This window comes from Melitaea cinxia, chromosome 17 (assembly GCF_905220565.1).
Source record: "Melitaea cinxia chromosome 17, ilMelCinx1.1, whole genome shotgun sequence".
Taxonomy (NCBI): domain Eukaryota; kingdom Metazoa; phylum Arthropoda; class Insecta; order Lepidoptera; family Nymphalidae; genus Melitaea; species Melitaea cinxia.
The window spans coordinates 16,536,849-16,559,918 of NC_059410.1; the positions used below are offsets into that span (position 1 = coordinate 16,536,849).

At 38.0% G+C, this 23,070-nt stretch overlaps 1 protein-coding gene and 1 long non-coding RNA gene across 2 annotated transcripts; one reads left to right on the plus strand and one right to left on the minus strand.

Moving 5' to 3' along the window:
• Window positions 1-676: 676 nt before the first annotated feature.
• Window positions 677-22,847, plus strand: LOC123661466 (tafazzin). The gene is made up of 5 exons (XM_045596421.1): window positions 677-935; window positions 8,451-8,576; window positions 19,102-19,250; window positions 22,086-22,369; window positions 22,652-22,847. Exons 1-5 carry the CDS (start codon window positions 821-823, stop codon window positions 22,845-22,847), a joined length of 870 nt encoding a protein of 289 aa, XP_045452377.1. The 5' UTR covers window positions 677-820.
• LOC123661367 lies at window positions 3,773-4,216 on the minus strand. Its single transcript, XR_006744331.1, has 2 exons — window positions 4,181-4,216; window positions 3,773-4,104 (listed from the first exon to the last, which is right to left on the minus strand). It is a non-coding gene; the product is annotated as an uncharacterized LOC123661367 (long non-coding RNA).
• Window positions 22,848-23,070: the final 223 nt, after the last annotated feature.

Consider the following 23,070-nt stretch of genomic DNA (forward strand, 5'->3'; position numbering starts at 1 on the left):
AAAAAAAATGTTTTGACTGGAACTTTTAAACTTAGACTGTCATCCTTATTTAATATTAAGTTAGGTAACATAAAAATTCGAACACACGTTCTATAAAAACATTTACAATTGAACAGTTGCATTCCTTAGTCAGACCAGCACAGAGCGTAGTAATACTTGTCCCAGTATATAAGTGTTTAATCTATGACAAAGAGTATAATAATATATGATCTATGACTTGTCCTTATCTACTTAACAATCTGACAAAGTAGCCAAGTAAATTTTTTTTTAATTTATTGAGAGTTGGATACAAGTCTTTCGCTCTAAGCTGTACACATTTTTACATCTTAAACTAAAACCGTAATATTATATAATTATAAACAAAATCTTCAACACTACATATTTTTAGCCAATTAAAAATAAATATTTCCATATACTTAATTTATGTCATACTTGTTGTTGTAATAACCTAAACTGCATACATAACTCGACTTAACCAATAATATCACGTATAAGCGATATATTATTGTTATAATAGCAAAAAATTACAATATATAATACAATTGGTTCAATTCAATTGTTTGTGGTATGACTTTTAGCTAATCTAATGGGTATTTGATGATTTTGATGTAATGATTCAGCGAGCAGCAACACCAATTAGAGCTGTCACGTGGGTTTGGCTTGTCAACATAACGTCACTAGTGGCTGTCAGTTGCCACAAAGCGATTATCGTACGAACAGTAAGGTTGTATTAGAACGGAAGGACATTTATCGAGTTTAATGGTAAAATAATCAGAGACAATGTTATTGTAATGGTTGTGAGTGGTGGTCCCGAGCGAACATGGCTTACGACATCGGGTGGATCATCCCGCGCCTGCGGAACCCGAGCCGACTGTGGAACTGCGCCAGCTCCATCACGGTGGCAGTGGTCGGTTTGTTCACCAAGTTATTTGTAGGTAGGTTCCATACACCATCCTCGTTCGACCTACTTCGATCATTTTAGGTTAATTAGTAATGAATTATTGCATAGTATTTAGTATTCACTGGTATTGCATTTAATTTTACTTCAGCAAAAACTGATCTAGCTGCTTACAATGCATGTCGTTTTCATACACTGTATCGAAAATAGTTTATACATGTGTATAAGTACACATGATTGGATTGCATTCTCTTATAGCTCAAACAACAAAAAATTTCAAATCACGAAATAAATTATACACATTATTTTTTATTTTCCGAACATTTCTAAATGATACACAAATTACTTCCTTTGTCAATTCAAACATTTTGATGAAATCAAGTTGGTCCATTGAAACGATTGACTCGTCTGTATAATCTATTGTATTTTATTTATCAGTTCTGAGATATAGGCAAGTGTACTAATGTATATTTTATAGCATTTATGTAATAAAAAATCTTATAGACTATTTTAGGAACACCTAGCGCTAGGTGACCTGGCCCCACTCGCGTTTAATGTTCTCTCCTCTGTTTCAATGTAACTTATTGTGATATTTTATTACCTACAAACTTCTGAGATTGTCATTATTCAACACTGTAATTTAAAAATTTTCATATTAAAACAGTAAATTCATCACTGGTAAATAGACAAAGAAATCATTGCTTTCAAATTTATATAAACATACTATTGTAAAATTGTAGAATACATTTCCTTCATACTGGAACTCCAACCGCTCCATATATTTCAAAGTCCTATATTTTCTGTTTGCACTTTGAGAAACACATTGTAAGAGAGCCTTGTGATCACAGGTGTCAATGTAACTACTGTTCCAAAGGTCACTCTTCAAAAGCTTCATTCATTGCTCCATTATCCATCGTTTTGTAATGACCAAGAATGGTTATGCATAGACTTTGAAATGTTAAATCCTTTTTCTAATATCTATACTTTTATTAGTGAAGCTAATGGCTCTAAGCGATGGCTGGACCATTGTGTTGTGACCAAAGCAGCCGCTCAAACAGTTAAAAAAGTGTATGTAAACTATGATATGATGTGGTCGGATCACTTTCCCTTAATTGTTGAATGTAACTTGGATGTCATTCCAATAATAAAAATGCAATCTAATATTCAACGCAGCAAAGTCGTGTGGGGTGACAGGGACCCACAACAGACTGAAACTTACCTAAAGGAATGTCATAAAAGGTTGAGTGTTATCGTTTTCCCACATGAGCTTCGTAAGTGTAGTGACATCAGTTGTAGTGATCCGAGTCACAGAAGTATCATAAGTAACCTTTACGAAAATATTGTAGCGAGTCTAAGTGAATCTGCCATTGTAAGTTATGTACGTAGCAGGGGTGGCAGGCGGGTAGTACCGGGTTGGAATAAACATGTCGCTGCTGCTCGCGCGGATGCCAGGCTTAAGTTTGAGCTATGGTCGTTGCAAGGAAGACCGAAAAACGGTTATTGTTATCAAATAATGTGTGAGGCTAAAAGAAAATTTAAATCGCGTTTAAAATGGTGCCAAGATCACGAGGAACAAATTAAAATGGATATATTAGCATCTCATCATACTAAAAAAGAATTTCGATCCTTTTGGAAGCATACTAACAGATTGCAACCAAAGCCGGGTATCCCTGTGAGCATCAGCGGTGTGACTGATCCTGAACAGATTGCTAATCTATTCATGGATCACTTTTCTGTAAAGTCACCACTTGGTCGGTCGAGTCATGTGTGGGATGGTGGGACCGGAGTGAACAGGTTGACAAAAATAACAACTAAAAGTATTGCTGAAACTATAATGTCAATGACCAGAGGTAAGTCACCTGGTCACGATGGTCTTAGCATTGAGCATTTGCAGTCGGCTGGTCCTCACTTACCCCGTGTTTTATGTATGTTATTTAACTTGTGTTTAAATCATAGTTATATGCCGGATGATTTGATGCGTACGGTGGTGGTTCCTATAATCAAAAATAAAACGGGCGACAACGCTGATAAGAATAACTATAGGCCCATTTCGTTAGCAACTGTAATTTCGAAAGTATTTGACAGCATTCTTAATACACAGCTTAACGTGTACGTCCAACAGCACGACAATCAGTTTGGTTTTAAGCCTGGTTTATCAACAGAAACCGCAGTGCTGTGTCTTAAGAGTGCTGTCACCTACTACGTAGAGAGGGAAACGCCAGTTGTTGCTTGCTTCCTTGATCTCTCCAAGGCTTTCGACCTGGTCTCATACAATATTTTATGGAAGAAACTACAGAAGAGCGGGTTACCTGTAGATCTTATTAATATTTTTAAGTATTGGTATGGGAACCAGGTCAATAATGTACGATGGGAGGGAGCGTTGTCTCGGCCGTATGGCCTGGAGTGTGGCGTGAGACAAGGGGGTTTGACTTCGCCAACGCTTTTTAACATCTATATAAATGAGTTGATAGCGGAGCTCAGCAGTACCAGAGTTGGCTGCTACATAGATGGTGTATGTGTGAACAACATTAGCTACGCTGACGATATGGTGCTGCTGAGTGCGTCCGTCTGTGGCATAAGAAAATTATTGTCAGTATGTGAGTCGTATGCTAAGTCACACGGCTTAATTTATAATGTAAAAAAGAGCCAAATAATGGTGTTTAACGTCCGAGGCAAGTGTACGAAGGAACTACCACCGGTATTTCTAAATAATTGTATCCTAGACAGAGTGGATAATTTTAAATATCTCGGACACTATCTGTCTTCCGATCTCAAAGATGATGCTGACATTGAACGACAGCGGAGAGCATTGTCGGTGAGAGCGAATATGCTTGCTCGTAGGTTTGCACGTAGTTCACCCAATGTTAAGATAACATTATTTAAAGCATATTGTACATCTTTTTACACGTGCAGCCTATGGGCGAGATATACTCAAAAATCTTATAGTGCTCTCCGCGTTCAATACAATAACGCGTTCAGGGTGTTGTTGGGGCTACCTCGATACTGCAGCGCCTCAGGGATGTTCGCAGAAGCGCGTGTTGATTGTTTTTACGCTCTCATAAGAAAAAGATGTAGGTCTCTGGTGCGTAGAGTGCGGGGTAGTGCCAACAGAATTCTGGGCATGATATCCACTAGACTGGATTGCATATACATGAATCATTGCTGTGCCGTTGCAAATGGAACGGTGCAGCGGTGATTCATGTGTTCTGTAACATTTATTTATTTAAAAAAAAAATGTAATAACTAAACTAACATAGTATGTAAGAAATATTGTTAACTAACCAAAATGAGTCACTGGTCACTTTAATAAAGAATATATTATTATTATTATTATTATTATTAATGCTTCATATAGCTTTGTTAATAAAATATCAAACAAAAGCAAATAAAAGCAGAATTGTTTTTTAATAATAATACCACAGCTTTGATTCCTTGTAATTCAGGAATAAGCAAAAATGAACAAAGTATTTAATAAGTAAAACTGCAATTTGAAGTTAATTTAGTCATACATTTGTAATGTTATTATTATTTTAAGGCTTGCGTAATAAAGAAATAATGCATTGTAATCATTTAAAGTCAATGACACTATAAATATTTAAATTTTAAAATTGTAAAGAAGTGAATTTTCTTTATAACAAGTTAATGCAAGTAGTTTCATTTGTGCATAAGTACATAATACCAGGTGAAGGAATGACTACATGAATGATCGCACAAGCCAGTAGATAGATAAACATGAGTAATGGAAAACAGTACCTATAGAGTTATCTGGAAATTTAAGTTACATTGTGATGTAATTTTTTATGGTCTTTAAAATACTTAAATTGTCTCAATTATGATACTATCAAGTATTTATGATAACAACCGGGACTGACGGCTTAACGTGTTTACCGAGGCACGGTAGGGAGACCCACAAGAACATACATCAAAACTGGAAAGAAATAGTTGTACGAACACAAATATCCAACCCGAGCGGGAATCGAACTAGCGATCTATCGATATTTTAGGCGACTACATGCACCGAGCGGTTGTTACGTAGCTTTACTTGCAAGTAACAAAAGATGTGGTAGAAATTGTCACATTGTCTTAATATACTGTCTTCTCAGCACTAACGAATTGTTAAACTAATTTTTAAACTAAAGTTCACCCAACCAATTTTATCAAATTTCTGTTACAGAACAACAACTTCGTTGTTGCTCTGTCTAAACTTTGTAACTTGCTCCCATTGCTATTTAGTAGTTAGTATGTTAATACTATTGACAAAATATAATATTTCAGAAGTTACAAATAAGATGAGAATAATGTCTTTGTTTTAAATTCACTTTACCTATGTTTTTAACAAAGTTAAAAATAGTTTCAGCTTTTAGGCGTTAGAACTAGCTATTTGTTCTCCCCGGATTGTTCAGAGGTGAGCCAGACAGTCCCCATGGAGGAGAAAACTGGCCTTTTCGCCGAGACCAGCCTGTCGCTGGAGGGATCCTGTTGCCTGCAGATCCGGGACCCTCCAATTAAAGCGGCTGAAGGTTCCCGCATGGGTTTTGGTCGGTATTGCACCCCCAAGTGCTGAAGCCGACATACGGTCTAGAAATGCCTACCCGGGCATCCTGGATATCACCCATAAATGGGTTCCCCTGCGATAACAAAGAAAAAAAAGAGCTATTTGTTCTTGGGCGAGGTAGACCGGAGTTCGTAACTTGAGACGCGTGTCTCATCACTTGGTGACGTCAAGCGAGGGGCGGCGCGGACCAGCCCAGCTGTAGACTCACGGACAGATAACCGTATTGATTTTATTTGCATCAAGTTTGTACCTTTTCGGAAAGCAGAGGTTCTCTATTCGATTGTACTTTTTATGTGTGCTAGCATATATCATCGGTAACTCAGTTATGCTCTCAGCGCTTTTCACCAGGTGTACCGATTGATGTTTTATAAGCAGGTACTTCAATTATGGTCCCGTTCATATTTGCGAGATCTGACGAGTAGTTTTTAACTTAATAATAATAATGCGTATATAAATAAGTTTTTTGCACTTGAGAATAAACAATCATACAATATTATGACGTCATAGAATTTAAAACTATCTATTACTATGATTAAAACGCATTAATTTACATAAAGACGTATAGAAAGTGATTTCCTTTATCTAGCGTTTTGTACGATAATATTCGTGTTACACTAGTCTGCCAAGGCTATTTAATTAAAAAGTATTTTTCGACGTAAGTAAATTATTATATGTAAGTACTCGTTCCAAATGATATTTTATATTACTCGATATAAAGGTCTTAAAATTAATCTGTACATATGTACACATAAAGAAACATATGTTCCGGATATTGCTTTCGAAATTTCTTTTTGTGCACCAATTAGATTTGACTGGCCTATACCAGCACATTCGGTGTTAGATATATATACGTAGCAATGGCGGCTTATGTATATTTTCGTAAAAGGTTACGTAAGGCTTGTAAAGAATGCGTGAATTCCAGTTTGTAACCTTCGACGTCACAAACCCTTCCAGTACAATTCGGCACTAGTGGAATGTCATTAGTAGTGCCCTGAATGCTATATATGTATCACATATTGTGTATATTGTTCCATTATACTGAAAAATTACCATAATAACTTCAAAGCGTATTTTAATAATTTCACCAAAGTAAAATAAATTTGGACTTGCTAAGGACGGCGCTGGACCCCAGTCCAGGCCTGTGAAATAGACTACAACATATTAGAGTATAGACAGCAGTAAAAAATAATTAATTAAATAAATAATCATATATTTCATACATTTATATGTATAAGTTTGTGTGTATGCTGTGTGCATGTTTGAGTTTGTATCTGTATGTATAAAAAATTACAATAAAAACAAGCTGTAAAAAACCGCAAAAAAAAATGGTACTGTAAAAAAACACGACTGCCAGTCTCGTTTTAGTAATGATTCGCTTGTAGGTTAAGCAAAATTATAATGCATGATTCTTCATCACTTCGTCATCATCATCATCACTTCAGCCTATTGCAGTCCACATGGACTGCACTGCTATGCACTGCTGGATATAGGCCTCCACAAGTTCGCGCCAAAAATGGCTTGAACTAGGGATGATCGATATTCATCGATGGTGAATAAAAATCGATGTTTGGACTTCGATAATATCGACACATCGATGTTTTGAAAATAAAGTATTGGAACGTCAATAATTCAATATACTCTTTAGGGCCATCTGGCGTGCATTAGATGTAGTAGTTTGGTGACCTGGTACATTACGTTTAACTCTTTACGTTAAAGTTATTTTCTCTTTACGTTAAAGTTATTTATTCTTTACGTTAAAGTTATTTGTTTGTATTAAGTTTAACTCTTATACACTAGATGTCACTGATGACGTAACCGATGATAACCAGAGTAAGCTGTTCAAATAGTTTCTTTACTCTCGATGTTTTTCTAATATCGATTATCCCTATTTCGAACGATTTCACTGCATTTTATTTCTTTGTAAATTATTAATGTAAAAATCATCGATGTTATCCAACATCGATGTATAGTTTCGGATAAATTTGACATCGATGTTTTTCTTATATCGATCATCCCTAGCGTGAACTCATGTGTGTTGCCCATAGTCACCACGCTGGGCCGTCGGTTTGGTGACCGCAGAGCTGGCTTTGTCGCACCGAAGACGCTGCTGCCTGTCTTCGGCCTGTGTATTTCAAAGCCAGCAGTTGGATGGTTATCCCGCCATCGGTCGGCTTTTTAAGTTCCAAGGTGGTAGTGGAACTGTGTTATCCCTTAGTCGCCTCTTACGACACCCACGGGAAGAGAAGGGGTGGCTATATTCTTTGCTGACGTAACCACACAGCAGCTTGCTGCTTAATAAAAAAAATGGGCATTTTAGAGCCCTTGGTAAATTAACATAACTTTAAAATGAAAGTACCTAATTACGAAATTACTTTTAAAATGCGTTTGAATTGCGGGATTGTCAAATGGTAGCTGTAGTGATATAATTTTATTGCAACAAAAGATTTTAAAAACTATAATACAGATAAAAGAAAAAATATATACCTAATTGAATCAAACAGTAGACCTTGTCACTAAGGTGACCTTTTAAAGACATCGTTTACGTAACTTTACGTAAAAACTTTATTAATAATTAATTATTAAACAATGCTATGAATTTAATAACACATTGTTATTTATTTAATGTTGCAATTTTGTTTTGCCAAAATTCGAAATCATCAGTTATCAAGTTCAGGGGCCTGTTTCGCCGAGTGTAATCCCAGGAGGTAAAATAAGTCATCAAAGCTTCTTTCTCAATAAACGAAAACTTAGATTCACAATAGCGAATAGAAATATCCCATTATTAAATTGGAATTCGACGGTGAAAGGACACATCATAAACTGTGACTTGTTGGTTACCGTCATAATTAGCTTACATAGCTGTGGTACAGGCCAGGCGTATTGCTATTCCCTATTTTGTCTGATTTGAATTTCCAGGGATATTTGAAATGTTGACTCTTTATAATGTTTCCTGCGATGTCGCTACGTTGGATGTGTAGTGTATGTATGTGGTTGCAGAGTTCTTCAACAAGACGACGGTGTACAACCGCGAGGCGCTGCAGCGCGCCGTGTACCGCCCGCCCGACGTGCCCCTGCTCACCGTCTCCAACCACTACTCCTGCTTCGATGACCCGGGCCTCTGGGGTAAGACCGCCACTCGCTCGCCCGCACTGGAGCACTGTCTACTGACACTACTGTCGTCTATCTCTCCAGCTGTTTATTGATCGACAGTTAGTACTTTAATTGCTTGCTGGAGCAAAATTTGTTAACCTCTCGAGTTCTTTACTTGAGAGAGACAAATACGAATAATAAGAAAAAAATATATGAAAAGGGTCGTCATCAAGAAATGTCGTCGACTTTTTATAGCTCGATATCAACCTAGAGTTTAGCAGTAAGTAACGACGATAACGAAAGAGAATACGATAAAATTACTAAAAATTATCAGTTTTTTTTTTTTAATATCACTAGATCGGCAAACAAGCGTACGGCTCACCTGATGGTAAGAGATTACCGTAGCTTATAGACGCCTGCAACACCAGAAGCATCGCAAGCGCGTTGTCGACCAAATCCCCAATCGCCCCAGGAGCTCTGGTCACCTTACTCACTCAACAGGAACACAATACTGCTTGAGAGCAGTATTACTTAGCTGTGATCTCCTGTAAGGTCGAGGTACTACATCAGTCGGGCTGCTCCAGATTTTGAGCAGGAAATTCCTGCTGTGCCCTACCCAGTGAAACCACGCAAGTTTAATAGAAGATAATATTTCAAAAGTGGACTATTTAGAAAACATGTTTGAATAGGCGGAAATCATACCACAGAACAATACTAACATACATACATATTACATTAATTAAAGTAAAAAAAATCAGGGTTGTTAATATGCACAACTGACTACGCATAATTAACATCGCACGCCCGCCACTGAGCTAGTGTGACACACTGACACACTTGAGGGGCGTTAGGCGTTTAAACGAATTAGCTTATTCCAAAATTTCACTATCTTCCAATGACGTGATCGAGATAAAGAGGTGAGTCAACTGGATAATTTCGGAATTTCGGTTCTTAATCTCCGTAATAAACAATTTAATCGATCAATTTTAACGTGTACACGTCTATACACGATTTTATAGAGATTTTGTTTATTCAGATCCCTTATCTGGTCAGTATCTCATACTGATTGACTGACAGGGATGGTGTGTTTGGTCGCAAACGAAACAATACCGACTTCAATTCGACAAATAATACAACGTAGATACCTAATACACGAAAAAATTATCAAGGAAATACGCGTTATCTAAAATAACTCAAAAAGTGGATCTAGATTAAATTTGAATGAGACCACGTGACACGCACCACCTATCGACTAAAAAAAAATCATAATCGGTCTACCCAGTCATAAGTATTGAAATAACATACATTAAAAAAAACACATCGCATTGAGAACCTACTACTTTTTTGGAAGTCGGTTAAGAATATCGTGTAGATGAAAAGTTCATAAATATATCTATGTATTATTTATGAGTAGCAGAATCGATTTGCGCAATTTTTTTCGTCGCATAATAAATTTGTTTTCCTACGGAAATACCTTGACAACAGTAACAACCGAGCCAGTCACTATCTCCATACGCATATTTTACACGTTCATTGTAAAATATTTGTCAAATAAGTTCTGATATCGTACTTATTACGGTAGCCGTGTTCATGACATAACATCTTCCGATGTCTTGACGCCGTGCCAGCGCCTCACCTCGCCGCGCACGCACGTACAAACATTGGTTTACATCAAGCAGGCATTGGCCTTAGTTTCTTACATAACAAAATATACAATATTATTCCTATCTATGTCAAGGACGCTTTCATTTCGGTTCGTTCATAAGGTTCGCTCAGCTAAAGAATATTAAAATAACCTTTATAATAGCTATGTATGGACAGTGTTCGTCAAATCTATTTAACGTTCAGTAACATCATCGTTTGTTTAGAACTCAAGATTGAGCGGGGAACGACCCAGAAGGTTATCCAATTTATTGGAAATCAGATTCACACACTTTTCATTAACTCCTATTGGAAGATGCTCGTAAACCCTTTTAAAATTTTTCGCTGTGTTATGTTATGGTCAACAAACCTTAATGTCAATGTTCTCGTTAGTTCGTACGCAGCCTTACAAGCGAGCACTTGCGACCTCGCAACGCGACTCAAACTCGCTCTGCGAGTCGCGGGGACTTCCGCCCTTATATCTGTATGACTACTGACACGCGTCCCAATGATAACGATCGACTTCCATTCAATTATTAGTCTATAAATACCAAAAATGTGTAATACGAGAGCTATAAATAGGACAGCCGAGATGAAAGATAAGAATCTTCGGTATACAGACGGACTGCTACTATTTATAGTGAATTAAACTTAGTTCTATCCCGTTCTAACATAACTCGTTACATTCGTTACACAAAAAAAAGTCGTTCAGAATAGACAGATTTTTTTTTTAAATATTGGACTCCCAAAATGTAAGTGTTACAATTTGAAATCAATGAAGGTAATTGCATTCCGTATTACGCTAAACGTTTTCAGGTACTGAATACCCCAAACTTGTCTATTCGTCGACGACGACGACGACGACAGAATGTTAATGTCTCGTAGACTCGACACGTGTGGCATAACACCATTACCTAACTCTCCACTGTGCCATTCGATAGCTCATAAACAATATCAGTCCATAATTTTTCACCCTTTTGAGTATTGTCTTTTATTCAAATTGCGACCAAATGGATATTAAACCCTTGCAAACAAAGAAGTTTATTATGACAGAGGTCTTACGTTACAAAGAATAAAAATCCACGCAAATTGAGAAAGTCTTTCTTTATAAAGTCATAAAATTGCCTTGATGGAGTATTTTTCATTTGTAAGGATTCATATACATATGTACCTCTGTGTGTGGCTAATAGTCTCTCTCTCTCTCTTGTCGGTCCCTCATGTCTGAGGATCGTGGTCAGCATCAGGGTTGCATCTGGAGCGGATGATGTGCCTCCACCGGTCTCTGTCCATGACGTCTCTTACGACCGTGTATAACTTAGTGGCAGATGGGTTTTTGACCTGGTCTGCCCATCTCGTTGGTGAACCACCGCGCGATCTTTTGCCGTCCGTGTTCCCAACCACAATCAGTCTCTCCAGATTTTCATCGCCACTGCGCATCGTGTGGCCGAAGTACGACAAAATACGCCGTCGGCATATGGTGGACAACCTGGTTTTGATATGGATATGGCTAATAGTAATAACAGAATAATAACAGTATTCAAACTAATAGTCAATGAAACAAATTATGAAAGAAAACTGAATACAACTTACGAGTAGATACTAGAGTAGTTATTGTTTTACTTGGCACCGACTTCAAAATTATAAAATATTTATTTAATCATTTCTGATTAACTAAATCAAAATACGAATTACTTTGTACTAAGTAAATTTATTTTTCACTTTTTAGTTTCCTGTTTGAAGTCGATTTTATACATGATATCTTCATATGATATCTTCTAAGATATCGTATGATATCTTCTAAGATATTCATTGAAATCTAATGATGTCAAGGACAATATTGTTCAAAAAATATATTTTTGACGTATATACTTGTGATAGATAATATTATGATTCACAAATAGTGCATTGTTTTAGAACAAACTTGATTACAATAAAAAAGGTTATAATGAGTCAACCTCGAGATATAGACATATGCGGTCGCGGACTTTTGTAGAACTTTTAAATGCGATCAGTTCCGTCGTACAATGTTTTTGCGTAGATTTAACCGTTTATGCAGCGTACGCAGGGAAGCTCTCAAAAAATGTTTTTTTTCCGTTTTTGTAAAATTGCTCATGAATGCTCAGTTCTTATTGGCAGTAGCGTGATGTAATATAGCCTATAGCCTTCTTCGGTAAATGTACTATTCAACACAAAAAGAATTTTTCAATACGAACCAGCAGTTCTTGAGATTAGCGCGCTTAAACAAACAAACAAACTCTTCAGCATAATATTAGTATAGATTTAAAAACGCTCTAGTTTATAACACAATAGTAACAATAAATATACGTAAACAGTCGAGTGGAATTTACGCGATGAATCACAAATAATTTCTGGTAGATGTGGGTTGATACTTGATAGTGTCCTCCTAAGTATAAGAAACTGCTTATTGATGTGTTCCTATAAATAATTATACGTACATAAAAAAAAATCGACAAAGTTTCCTGTCATACGATATCATTTCAACATCGCAGTCCATAGTTCATTAGATTAGACTTGCGCTTGATATAATACGAATATAAGTCAGACCTCCCGTCCACCGCGTACGTGACGCAGCGAACTGACGAGCGAGCAATAGGAATAGCAATTCTCGAGCAATCAACAATCACTACACAATATGTTCGGTCAGCTGTTGAAACAATGGGAAAAGTTTATTTAATTACTTGTAACCGCAACTAAATTATATGATTTTTAGTTTATTTTCCCCCTAAATCAAATAAAATAAAAAAAAATCAGGAAAATTATTTTTAGTACCATATATACTATTTAATTATACTTAAATAAACAATGATACTCTAATTATGTATTTTTTGGTACTTCAGCCTGTAATAACCCACTGCTAGGCATCTAGGCCTCTTTTCCCCTGTAGGACAAAGATCAGAGCCTAATCTACCACGCTGCTCCAATGTGGGATGGCGGTAATTATTATCTAATATGTAAAATTCTCGTGTCGCGGTGTTGTAGTTAAACTCCTCCGAAACGGCTTGATCGATTCTCATAAAACTTTGTGTGCATGTTGGGTAGGTCTGAGAATGGAACAACATCTATTTATCATACCCCTCAATTATAAGGGATGAGGGGATTGAGGGGGCTAATAAAATATTATGAAATTGTGTGCATATCGGGTAGGTCTGTGAATCGGCCAACATCTATTTTTTCATATCCCTAAGTTATAAGGGGGGGGGGGGGGGAACAAAAGGGTTAATAACATATATGGCAAAACAACATTTGCGGGGTCAGCTAGTTTTCATATAAATATCTCCTGAAGCCCCATGGACGCCAGCCTTTAGTTTATCAAAGCATGTGATATCGAGCTAACAATAAGCTAATCTTATGTCGCCGTACGATGCATAGCTGTGCTGATGTAATTCAGTAGTAGGGCAACACGTTACACGTTTTATCATAATATTAATTAGTAAAATGATAAAAGATCTGTCGTTGCACGCCTCACAGAAAAATACTAGGTCGATTTTATTTCAGTTTTATAACTTTGTACAAGATATTTTGTTGTCATATACAGAAAAATATATAATAATATATAACCTATATATAGGGATATTTTCATTTACGCTTCAGCCTGTAATATCCCACTACTGGGCATAGGCCTCTTTCCCCATGTAGGAGAAGGATCAAAGCTTAATCCACCACGCTGCTCCAATGCGGGTTGGCGGATATATTCCCTACTATGAGTAACGATCGCTATCAGGTGTATATGATAACAACCGGGACCGACAGCTTAACGTGCTCTCCGAGGCACGGTGGGAAGACCCACAAGGACTGCACAAACGCCCAGACCACGGCAAACACCTGTATGGCCAATACAAATGTTTGTCATGTGTGGGGATCGAACCCGCAACCGCCAGCGCAACAGGTACAATCCATGGCTGTGACCGTTGCGCCAACGCGGCGTCGTTCGTTTACTATAATGGTTTCAAAAATATTGATTTTTATTTATATATTAAATTGTTTGAAAGTTGCACCAACAAAGTGAATACCAATTACATTTAAGGCTTGTCGTACATTATAATCTTGCTTTCGATAGAGTCGATTCCGGATGGCAATATGCGTTGATATTGTAACAAAACATTTTATACATAAAGCATTAAAGAAATTTTAAACAATGATTGTTAATAGTGAATTAATTATTCGTGTAAATCTTAAAAATTATAAACTTTCATAAAGTTTACAAGAATTTTTATGTTTATATTGCAAAGTATATTCTTGATTCCGATCGTTTAGATGTTTTCCCTCTGCAAACTAAAATTATTGATTGCATATAAAATACACGATTCCAGACAATCTATAATTATATTCGAAGCTGTGCGTAATTTAATGTGAATCGATTCTTTATTCCGTTCATTCGGCAACATTTCTGATTCGTGACGCTAAAAATTTGCCAACTCAAAATCTATATGTTTTAGATTAGAATATAAAAAGTATAATATTTATCACTCGTATTGTTAGTTTTATTCGAAATATATGTTGAGATCATAGTCGAGTTCGCGTGCTAACATTAAAGAAAACACCTCACCGAAGGGATTTCACGGTCACTCTAGCGTCAGAGCGGTCCTCGACCTCGCGCGATCGAACTGGTGATCCGGCAGTGGCGTGCATAAAGTTTTTAGACAGGGCAGGCAGTCAAAATAAATCGTCATTGTTATTTATGTGTTAAATCGATACGCCTAACAATTTTTAATTTATCTGTAAAATCGAACGTGTTGAATTTCGATACACTATTTACTTTCATTAAACACACGTCTTCGTTACATATTTCACAAATAAACTTAATTATCACTAATATATTAATATTTTCACTAATAACAAGAACGCACAAACGAAAAATTAAAAGTGAATTGCATAATATTACTCTGTGGAATGTTGCGATTACGGGACCGTATCAAAAATCATAATTATTAGTACAAACGATATCGAATTCAAGACAATTTAATTTGACAGGTTATTCTTAGGCAGTGCCTAATTTCGTTGTTAAACCGACCAATTTTAAAAACACAATTCTATGTTCGTATTCCATATGACGCGCGCGACATTATAAAATTGTAGGATTATATAATGTCTTACTATCATTGCTAACATTTATTATGCGATTATAGACAGAAGTTTCGCTAATGGCGATCGTATGCCAAAAATAAAAGAAGAAGAAGAAGAAGGCAGAAGTTTTATAAAAGGCCCGTCGTCGATGCGCACGAAGCGCTGATATCGCATATATGATGGCGGGTTTTTTGAAGCGGATTTAAATTGCATTATGATTTATGTCTTTTTCAAAAATATGTATTCAAAAATAATTATAACGTTCATGTTTTATATATCATTTTTAGTAACATGCCAGGGTAGGCAGTGCCTTTCTGCCTATATGAAATGCACGCTACGGTGATCCGGTGATAGACTGACGGAGATTACAACATATAAACAACACGTCAGTTCTTACGTCAGTGAAGCTTATTGCGTATTAATGATATTATATGATGAATATGTAATATATTATATATGTATGAATTAATTATATTAATTTACTTGTGAATTAGTTCCTTTATTTATGACACACACACTCATGAGTTCACACCATTTTTGGCGCGAACTTGTGGCATATGTCCAGCAGTGGACTGCGATAGGCTGAAGTGATGATGATGATGTCGTAAGAATAGAAATATATTGTCACAAGAGGGTACACTGAAAATCGGTGTTTCATTTTTCAATCAAATCTTAGGGCACGATGCACTTTTCCAGAAAATTGTGTTATTTTACTTTATCTTTTCTTTTCTTTAAAATATTGAATAATATTACTTTTTATCTGCTGTTTTTTCTTTATTTTTATATACTCTTCAAGTTTTGTGCTTGTTTTGTTGTTGTGACCCACTTATAACTCATTCTTAGTCTAATGTTAAAAATAAAATGCAAATCTCGTATTATAACATTGAAAAGAATCGTATTATGTAAAACCTGCTCATTATGTAAACAAATAATCCAAAGCTGAGCAAGATTTATTTAACTCTGCCTTCACGTTACAAAGTGAATGAGGGATTTGTGCTTGTTGTTATCATCTAACATTAAATATATATGTAGCTTGTTAAACTATAATGAGAAGCTGAATTTATCTAATAAAATTATATAAAATATTAACATTTCTCTACATGTATATCATATCTCTACCCAAGCACGCTAACAATAAGAGTATTTGTAGAATTTTAAACCTTTAAACTTAGCATTATGATGATTTCCTTTACGGCCTGTATTGTGTATTTTTATATCACACGAGGCATAGCTATTAATCATAGTTACGTGTTGCGAGTCTAATCGCGCTGATTTCAAATGTGTTTTATTTTGTTTTTGCTCGATGTGACAGCGGTTCTGCATGTGCCGTATTCGCTGACGAAAAAAGAATGTCATGTCAAAATGTTAGTCTTATTCTTATATTTTATTCTGGCAAAAGCCCGTGACTGTCGCGGCGTGCGCGTCATTGACAAATTTTATTGTAAACAAGATCGACCAGCTGACTCTTGACTCAAAAAAACTCACTCATTGCACTACTTCACTACTTGTGGCGAATCGTCTAACTAAACAGCTATATCAAGCAACTGACTGCTACATGACGCGCCGATGTCTCCCGTAGCTCGTAATTAACGAGCGCGTAACGCGAGCCTCGCCCGCACGTGCATGCTGGTGACACCGCCTCGCGTGACACCACTATCACTTACACATTACACATGAACATATTAAAACCTAATTTTATGTAACTTATGTGTAATGTGAGGACCGCGTTGGCGCAGCGGTTACAGCCATGGATTGTACCTGTTGCGCTGGCGGTTGCGGGTTCGATCCCCGCACATGACAAACATTTGTATTGGCCATACAGGTGTTTGCCGTGGTCTGGGTGTTTGTGCAGTCCTTGTGGGTCTCCCCACCGTGCCTCGGAGAGCACGTTAAGCCATCGGTCCCGGTTGTTATCATGTACACCTGATAGCGATCGTTACTCATAGTAGGGAATATATCCACCAACCCGCATTGGAGCAACGTGGTGGATTAAGCTCTGATCCTTCTCCTACATGGGGAAAGAGGCCTGTTAAGGAACGTCTCACATTTTCATTGCGGTGCAACTCTTTAACGATTCACATCGTGTGATCCATACTTAATTTACCGGTCATCGGTGTGAAGTGTTTATAAACTGTGAGTGCAATAGACAATCAGTGGTGTGACAGAACGTTAGCTATATAAGACAGTGATTTGACATTTAAAACTCTTTTTCCCATACTTCTTCTCGTCGTACGAAGTGTTTGTATAATAATGTAATTTTGTAATACAGCAATCTATTCTCTTCAATCTTTCATTTTCTCCATTTCAACAAACAACAATGCAATAAATACAAGCAACAAAGCAATACAAAGAAACAAGGCCTATGCCCAGTTGTGGGATATTACAGGCTGAAGCGTATGTGTAATGTGATAACTCCTTCAAATATTATTTTATAAATCATCGAGGTCTGCTGAGCTGTAAACTTATGTGGTTCAATTGACTCGATGAGTATTATTTGTTACATGCGGCTCTTATTTATAAATTTTGTAATATCTTCATTTTGTATAAAGTTATTAATTTTTTACGAAATAATTGTTTGTATATAAGCGTTAATTATTTTTTATTATTATTTTTATTATTATTACAGCCTATACAGTCCACTGCTGGACATAGGCCTCCACAAGTTTACGTCAAAAATAACGTGAACTCATGTGTTTTGCCCATAGTCACCACGCTGGGCAGGCGGGTTGGTGACCGCAGTACTGGCTTTGTCGCACCGAAGACGCTGCTGCCCGTCTTCGGCCTGTGTATTTCAAAGCCAGCAGTTGGATGGTTATCCCGCCACCGGTCGGCATTTTAAGTTCCAAGGTGGTAGCGGAACTGTGTTATCCCTTAGTCGCCTCTTACGACACCCACGGGAAAAGAGGGGGTGGCTATATTCTTTAGTACCGTAGCCACACAGTGCAGTAGTATTTTTTTTTACAACAAAGTAATTGTAAACAAAATGTATTTTTTGTTTCGCTTTTTTATATATATCCTCTGGACATAAAATACATTGTTTTTTCAATAAATATCAGCTAGTTTGTTTAATAAATGATACGATCTTGTTGCTTGCGACCTCCGCTGACAGCTACACCCATGTAAATAAGGACTCGACAACTTGTCTCGTAGAGATTGCTCGGAGCAGCAATCGCCCTTGTACATTTCACCTTTGTGCATAATAATTTTTATCTTGTTTTAAGTATATTTTATTAAAATAATTTTAACATGTGTAAAAAATCGAGTGAAAAAATTATTTCAAAGCTTTGAAATAAGCTCTCGGTACCGTCGGTATATTCCACACGATAGCAGACTACAGGTTGAATTGTGGACGAAAGCGTCTCCTGATATTCTTTGTTATGTAAAACAGCTAAATAGCTTCAAATTAGGTCATAAAGAATTAGGACCAGACGGTTCGACCCCAATCTCGACTTTTTTGATTGAGTATAATTGTATGGCCCTCAGAGTCATGTCGGCTTGAACATACTTTCTGATACGTTTCAAATGACAACAGAGTGCCTAGTGCGAGTTTTGTTTAATCCGTCTCGCAATAACGGGCGTAAATTTTACCTTAATTTTGTATGGGAAATTCGACATTTCAACCTAGTTCTCGCGTTTGCCGCTAGATGACTCTGTATCGATTGTATCGTATACTATTCTTTATCGTCTAGGCTGCAGTGTTTAAATTCCCATGCAAAATAATCTTCACGTATAAACGCGTTTCTCTCATGTCTCTGTGAATGAAACTCGCGCTAGGCACTCTGAATGCCTTTCCAACAACAAGTGTTGCGAGTGAGCGATGTGCGCTGTGCAGGGGTGCTGGACACGCGCACGCTGACGAGCGGCGCGCGCATGCGCTGGGCGCTGGCGGCGCACGACATCTGCTTCGCCAACTCGCTGCGCGCCTCCTTCTTCGCGCTCGGCAAGTGCGTGCCCGTCGTGCGCGGCGCCGGCGTCTACCAGGTACTGCCTACTTTGTTATTTTAAAAAAAACTTATTATACAGCATGTTGCACAAGTGGCGGACTTATAGCCATACAGCCTTATCTACCACTCAATCTTCAAAACAAAAACAAAACAGTAGGTTTTTTTACAATAAAAAAAGCAATTTAAAAATGTTTTTGAAATACCTGATTTAACCAGTCTTTAGTACTTAGTGCCAGTCTTTGATAGACGAGCTTTGAAACTAGTCATCGAAACATAACGACTCGAAATTAATTATTTTGTGGTAGCGTAATGTCTCCTACGACATTTAACTTCACTCTTCAGTCAACTAGTAATTGACTAGTCTAAGACAATACGTAAACAATATGTTGGCAAACATGGCAATACATATTATTATTTAGTTGCTTTAATTTTGAATCTAAAACATACCATAGATAGTTCAAGCAACATAGAGAACAAGAACTTTCCTGTTAAGGGGCTGATAGACGTGCGAACTTAAAGTGCGCGGTTTTTAATATCGCGTACTTACTCGGCTAGACGTCGGTGACACACGTGAAGCTTACTCGTTCTGTATTGCGATGTCGTCGACAAAAGGAGCTTTGTGTTATTTAGGAATTGTATCGTATTACATTTTAAAAACCGAGAAAAAAAGAAGACAAAGTTCTGAAATAGTTCATGTTGAGTAATTTCTCAAACAAAAGTAACAAAAATTACAAATACCTACACTAAAAGCGTTGCGCGTCCACGGACTGGCGTAACAATTAATTGTGTTTGCGCGCGAACAAAAACAAACCGACTTCAATTACATCGACAAGTAACTCATCATAGGTAGACGAAAAAACAGTCAAGTAAATATGCAATTATTAGATATAACTCAAAAATTACTTGTTAGATCGCAATCAAATTGACCACACGACACACACCATCTTTCGATTAAAATAAAAATCATAGAAATTGGTCCACCCAGTCAAATCTTCTGAGATAACATACATAAAAAATTACAAAAGAATTGAGAACCTCCTCCCTTTTTTGGAAGTCGTTTAAAAATGGTGGCTTGCGGCTCGCAGTGCTGCCACACGTACGAGCGGAGACGGGTTACGAGCAAAATTTTAAACTTGAATCACCAACGAACTTACTCGGCGGATTTGAAGTACGTGTACTTAAGGTGACACACCAGCGAAAAAGGTCGTCGAGCCACAAGTTCGCGAACTTACTCGCACGTCTATCACCCCCTTTAGTCTAAATTATTGTGAGAGAATGCCGTGAGTAAAACCTGAGTCTTATAAGTGTCAACTGTCAACGCAAGATAAAGCGTCAGCTGCGACCGCGCCATACATCACAAAATCTTGAAACAGATAATGTATTTGTTATTCTATTTTTATAACAGTTACAAGGATGACCTCTGAGCCCTAACGAGTTTCCGACGCGGCTCAGTATTTATGTCTTTGTAAACGAAGCGAGCGGCGCGACTGTCGCTTGGCTGTTGCTCAAAATAATTAAGTACTTACATCGATTACGTCGATTGAACGTTATCGATGCAATAAATATATATGTTGCAGTCAAAACTCTTAACCAGTCAAAAGCACTATTGACTAGCAAAATCAGTCAGAAGTACTTTTGACCGTTTGCTTTAGTCAATAATACTTTTGACTAAAATAACAGTTAAAAGTACTTTTGCCCAATGGAGCTGGTTAAAAGTACTTTTGACTAAATGATTCCGTCAAAAGTGGTTTTGACTGGTTGTGTCAGTCAAAAATCTTAAAAAGTTAAGGTGGTCGATAAAAATAATGATAAACGCACATATAAACTTTTATATTACTCATTATTAGTGGAGAACGTGCTGATATTAGAACAAAAATGAGTGACTACGAAAAGAAAGAAGGCTTTTTGCAAAGAATTTTAGCGATGGAAGATATGAAAGATAGTTATTTCAATGTGATGACAAAAAAATTTTTTTAAAAGTTTGCAATGGATGTGGAAGACGCGAAATTTAATGAAAAGGAAACACCATTACAGTACAGTAGACTACAACGCTTTAACACATTGAAGTTTGTGGTATAAAAAAATTAGTTACAAACACAGAACCTGTCAAATATTTTTGCCGGCTGATGAAATCTACATTATTGATACTGCTCATATTTCTATAGGGCATGGTGGTCGCGATAGACTTAAGAATGAAACGGTAAAAAAGTACGCTAATTTTACTAAAGAAATGATTAATATATATTTATCAATGGGCGAAGTATGCCAGAGGAAGAAAAGCAAGAAAAGGATGGGTCAGGTTTAAAAACCGATCCTGCACACTGAAATGAACAGCCGCTGCCAAGTCGATCTGATTGACATGCAGTCGCAAGAAGACCGCGGGCATAAATTTATTATGGTTTATCAGGATCATTTGACTAAATTTATTCACATCTAACGAGTTAATAGTGCTTTTGACTGGCGCTTTTTTGCAGTTAAAACTACTTTTGACGGAGAGCGTCAGTCAAAAGTATTTTTAACCGCGAATTTGCAGTCAAAAGTACTAATAACCAATAATTTTCAGTCAAAACCACTTTTGACCAACTTGTCCAGTCAAAAGTACTTTTGACTGATTTCGCTAGTCAATAGTACTTTTGACTGGTTAAGAGTTCTGACTGCAACATATATACCACGCTATTTTTGGCGTGAACTTGTAGATGCCTATGTCCACACTCTATCCATGTGGATATCACAGTAGTATAACAGATGTGTGACTCATCATCATCTACATTAAAACCACACTCCCAGTGTCACACCACATAACTATGCTGGAACGGTATTTCACTTATAACTTGTAGTAGAAGTAAAGTTGGGGCGTCCGTGTCGGTTGCAGCCCGGGATGGACTTCTGCGTGGAGCGGCTGGCGCGCGGCGAGTGGGTGCACATCTTCCCCGAGGGCCGCGTCAACGTGGAAAAGGAGCACATCCGCTTCAAGTGGGGCGTGGGCCGCCTCGTGGCCGACAGCGCGGCGCGCGGCCGGCCGCCCGTCGTGCTGCCCGTGTGGCACGAGGGCATGGACTGCTTGCTGCCCAACGTCGAGCCCTACCGCCTGCGCATACGCAACCGCCTCCACCTCGTCGTGGGCGAGCCGCTGCGCCTGCACCCGCTGCTGGACAGGTATGCCGTCTCGAGCCACCACCTGCACCCGCTGCTGGACAGGTATGCCGTCTCGAGCTACCGTCTGCCCAATTGTTACCGCCAGCCGCTGCTGGACAGTTACCGCGCCGAGCCTTACCGTCGAACCTCTGCCATCGCTCCATACATTTTAACTCCTAATTCTAATATTTATCAAACACCGATATAAATATGCAGCTTTGTACTCGAATTGGTGCCGCATTTTTTGTTTTATTAAAAGTGTAGTTATAATTAGTTATCGATATAAAAACTGTCCGTCCGCAGATTAAAGAACGAGAACGCCTCGGAGGAGGAGACGCGGCGCGCCATCACGGAGCGCGTGCAGGAGGAGCTCATGAAGCTGCGCGCGCGCGCGCACGCGCTCATCCGGCGCGCGGCCGGCGTCGACCGCGAGCGGCCGCGCGCCAGCGGCAAGGAGCGCAACCACAACGAGCCGCCGGCGCGCGACCGCGACCTGTGAGCGCCGCCGCGTGGCCGAGTGTGCTTCGACCTGCGCCTCGGTCGCGATATTCCACTGAATACTTTATAATCTGTGCCCGCGTGTGACGTTCCCGCGAAGTCGATTGCGTTCCGAACTGTGCCAGCATTATGCACAAGTGCCCCATCCAGTGTTACCAGTGGTAAAACGGTTTATGTTGCAAAAATAATTTTGTGTCACTGCGACCGCGTCCCGGTGGTTTATT